Consider the following 3936-nt stretch of genomic DNA (forward strand, 5'->3'; position numbering starts at 1 on the left):
TGACTGCACAGGGTTCAGAGGAGTGGTAACGTACAAGCAGCAAACCCAGTATGAACAGTTACGAAGCAAAGCTTGATTTCTTGGTATTCTGCGTTTGCTGTGCTATTCCGCAAACACGTGGAGGATGCCTGTGAGCAATAATGACGCTCCTTAACAATAATTCATAGCAGACTTTAAAAAAAAAAACGATATAAAATTGAATTCCATTTATCGTTTTGTCACAAAGTCCCCTTTTGCTAATAGAAAAGCCAGAGCTTCTGGACTTTGAGAGCTGTGATGACAACAATTTTTAGGGTAGGGGTCGGGTGGGAGCGGAGGAAGGGTTACAGAATGCTTGGATCATGGGATATCATAGACCAATCTTGAAAAGATCAGTACTTAATTTCAAAGTCAAATCAATATATATACAATTATAAATATATGTATATATATCAATTCAGTCATAGAAATCTAGGTTTCTTGGAAACAGTTCATGAAAGAATGCAGAGGATGAGAGTTGGGAGAGCAGGGTGTTAGAGGAGGCGTGGGGAGGTCTCTATGCTGGAGAAACAGAAGACACCTCTGTCTTGCTTGCAGATGATACAGAGGAAGACTCATCATCTCCCATTGGGTTCTTTCCACAGAAGAGGGTGGTCAGCATGCAGTTACGGAACTACACAGAGAAAGACAGTCATCACAAATCTCAGATAAAAATTCCAGCTACACAAGACTGAATAATTGAAAACTTAAGCCACTGAAATTATTTCATACATGCTTTTTTCCCATGTTATGTATGTCTGTAAATTATACTCTAGTCCTTGAAAGCCACAGATGTTCACTCTGATGTCCACTCTGTCCAAGCAATTCAACTGATCATTAATTAAGCAAATTTTTCCTCCTAGGTTTTTAAGTGCTGCTGGTTTCAAGTAGAACTGTACTTGAGTATTCATGTAAAGTAAATAAGTTTTGGAATTTTGCAATGCATAGAACACAGTAAGTTTCATATGCTTATATATTTTGGAATAACAGTAACAATAACAATAAAAGTAATGTCTATAACAGTAATGTAATGTAATGAATGCTTACGTTTATTGCACATATTTTTTGTCCTGGCAGGAAACCCACCTGTTTATTTAGCAGCACATAGATGATGGGGTTGAACAAGGCTGAGCTCTTGGAGAAGAAGGCTGGGATGGCATAGCTTTGGGCAGAGAAGGCTGCGCCTTTGTTCATGAAGATCCAGGCAGCAAAGCTGGCATAAGGGGTCCATGCAACCAGGAAACCCAGGACCATCAGGATGACCATGCGTGTGACTTCCTTCTCAGCCTTCTGTGTGGAAGCAGAGTCCTGCTGGGAGGCAGCAGCCTGAGGAGGAAGGAGAGGAAGACAAGGGTGAGCAGACCTTGAGCAGACAGGATGTGTCTTATAGAACATTAATATCTATATCTGAGCTTCTAAGCTGAGGAACATTACATCACATACAAATAGGCCATCTGCGCTATATTGCATGACAATTCCAAGCAATTTGCCTCTGTCTAAAACATCTGCACAACATTAATTATGTAAAGAAATAAAGTAATCAGATGTGGTCCCTAAAAGTTAATTAGCCCTTCTGCACGTCTGTCCACAGACATGGTGTGGCAGAGATGTTCAGGAAAAAATTCACCCCAAAATCTCCATGCTGGCTAGATTGTTAACACTAGCTAGCTAATCAGTGACCATTCAGCAATCAATCTTTACCTAATAGGTAGCTAACTAGTAATCTTTATCATAAGCCAGTTAGCAAGAAGGCTCCCCGAGCAATCCCCAGCATCACAAAATGACATTAATATTAGCTAGCTCATGGTGACAAGATTATTTAGGCAATTAAATGTGCAATGAGCACCATGATCATGACAAAAATATAGCTGAAATGCACACCGAGATGCATACCAGGAGGTAGGTGTTGCTAACCAGTAAAGAACCACCCAGACCTTTCTTCTTCAGTAAAATGTCATGCCATTTTTATTTTATGTATCTTTAACTGTATATTAAGGGTCAAAACATGCTTTCTAGAGTTCCCTCCCAGAGGGTTGGAGCCTGGAGCTGTGTTGAGCCTTCCCCTGTTCTGTCTTGTTTGGCTTGCAGCTTACCGCCTTGACTGTGCAGACGAGGCTTCCGTATGTGAAGAAGATGATGAAGACGGGGACCATGAAGTGGCAGGTGAACATGTACATGACGTAGGACTCATTATTGTAGTCAGGGTTCAGAGTGTAGTAATCGGGTCCACAGGAGCACTGCATGCCCTCAGGGAGGTACCTGCGTCGAAAAGGGAGGGAAGGACACAGGTGCCTTTTTTAAGGAGTGAATCTAATGAGATAGACCACCAGCATTACAGCAGAGCTTGTTCTAAGATGCAGAACAGGACTATGGGATATCATCAAGCACCCGGCTTACCTGGACCAGCCAAAGAGGGGTGGTGCTGCACAGCTGAGGGCCATGATCCAGGTGAAAACAATGCCAGCAATGGCATGGGTGGAGGTGAACTTGAAGCTGCCCATAGGTTTGCAGACCACGATGTACCTCTCAATGGCCAGCACCACCAGGGACCAGAGAGCCACCTGGCCTGTGAAACAGGGGAGAGAGATAATGAGAGGCCTGCAGATGCACAGAGATATCCTTCCCCAACATCAGTAGTATCAATACTGTTACTGAGCTGATCTGGGTAGCATGTAAACTTAACATATTGCTGCTCTGAAAACAGTTTAGTGTTCATAAGGAGAGGTTAAAATGCACTCTCAAAACATGCATTGCTAAAGGAATGCAATTAAACTGCATTGAAATTATGCTGATCTGCAGCACATAGGTGTGAGTTTGAATTGTGAGCATGTGCAAGTGGCTGCATTCCCGTAATATTAAAAAAAATATATTAAAAGTTTTAACGCTATCCTGACACTATCATAAACCTGCATCCAGTTACAAAGTGTAAAAGTGCATCATTAGCTACAATGCAATTTTAAGTAAGAACAGGTAAGACTAAATGTCAGATACTGCTCTAACATGGATTGCAATGGAAACTACAGGGCTGTTTAGCGTGGTAGATTGGTAGGCTGAAGAATGTATCTGAGGTATCTCACCTCCCAGGGTAGCCATGAAACCCTCGATGGCACAGCCCATGGGCCCGAACACGAAGTAGCCGTTGATGGCAGTGTAGAAGGTAATGGTGAAGCCGAATAAGACCATCACCAGGCCGGCCACAGCCAGGTTGACCAGGATGAAGTTGAGGGGCTGGCGGAGCTTCTTGTGCTGGGCGGTGACCACCAGCGTCAGGCCGTTGACGGGGAAGCCGAAGCAGATGAGGAAAAACATGTAGGCGGCGAGCATCTTGAACTGCCATGGCTCTGCCAGGTAGTACTGCGGGTACTCATAGGGACTCCTGACCAGCCCCGTCCGGTTGGACATGGGGATGTAGAAGTTCTTACCCTCAGTGCCGTTCATCCTTTACGCCGCCGGGTTCTTAAGAATGGAAGGGTAGAGATCAAAGGAGGGGAGGAGAGAGATAGAGTCTCCTCTGGCTGTTGGCTCGTGTGGTGTGCCAAGTCCTTTGCTCCTAAAGATGCCTTGAGTGTGGTTTTATACTCTTCTAAGTCCTCTCCCTGGGGATTAGGCACGGGTGTCATCAGAAAGGGGATTGAGAAGAACTGACGGATTTAAGTTTGGTCATAATCATCCTTTTGACCCACAGCCTTGCTTGTTAAGGCTTTTTGGGATTGCCACTGACACTTTCAGGGTTTAGGGAGTCAGGGCATGGAAAAGATAGCAGCTGACCCTTCCTCTGCCACATCCTTGGCCTCATTCTCAAGTCCGGCTCTTATTCTCTTTCCCAAGGGGGGCAACCTAGTTGCTAAGCATTAGGCACTAAGATGCAGCTATCCCGGATGTGAATTAACTTTCTTTGATGTGGAAACGTGCCCTCAA

The 3936-nt window shown here is 44.3% G+C and overlaps 1 protein-coding gene across 1 annotated transcript; it reads right to left on the bottom strand.

Annotated features, from left to right (window-relative positions):
• Positions 1-535: 535 nt before the first annotated feature.
• LOC118781226 (green-sensitive opsin-3) lies at positions 536-3456 on the bottom strand. The gene is made up of 5 exons (XM_036534163.1): positions 3096-3456; positions 2416-2584; positions 2112-2277; positions 1105-1344; positions 536-652 (listed from the first exon to the last, which is right to left on the bottom strand). The coding sequence occupies exons 1-5, from the start codon at positions 3454-3456 to the stop codon at positions 536-538; spliced, it is 1053 nt and encodes a 350-aa protein (XP_036390056.1).
• Between the last annotated feature and the right edge of the window lie 480 nt (positions 3457-3936).

Source organism: Megalops cyprinoides, chromosome 7 (genome assembly GCF_013368585.1).
Source record: "Megalops cyprinoides isolate fMegCyp1 chromosome 7, fMegCyp1.pri, whole genome shotgun sequence".
In the NCBI taxonomy this organism is placed as follows: domain Eukaryota; kingdom Metazoa; phylum Chordata; class Actinopteri; order Elopiformes; family Megalopidae; genus Megalops; species Megalops cyprinoides.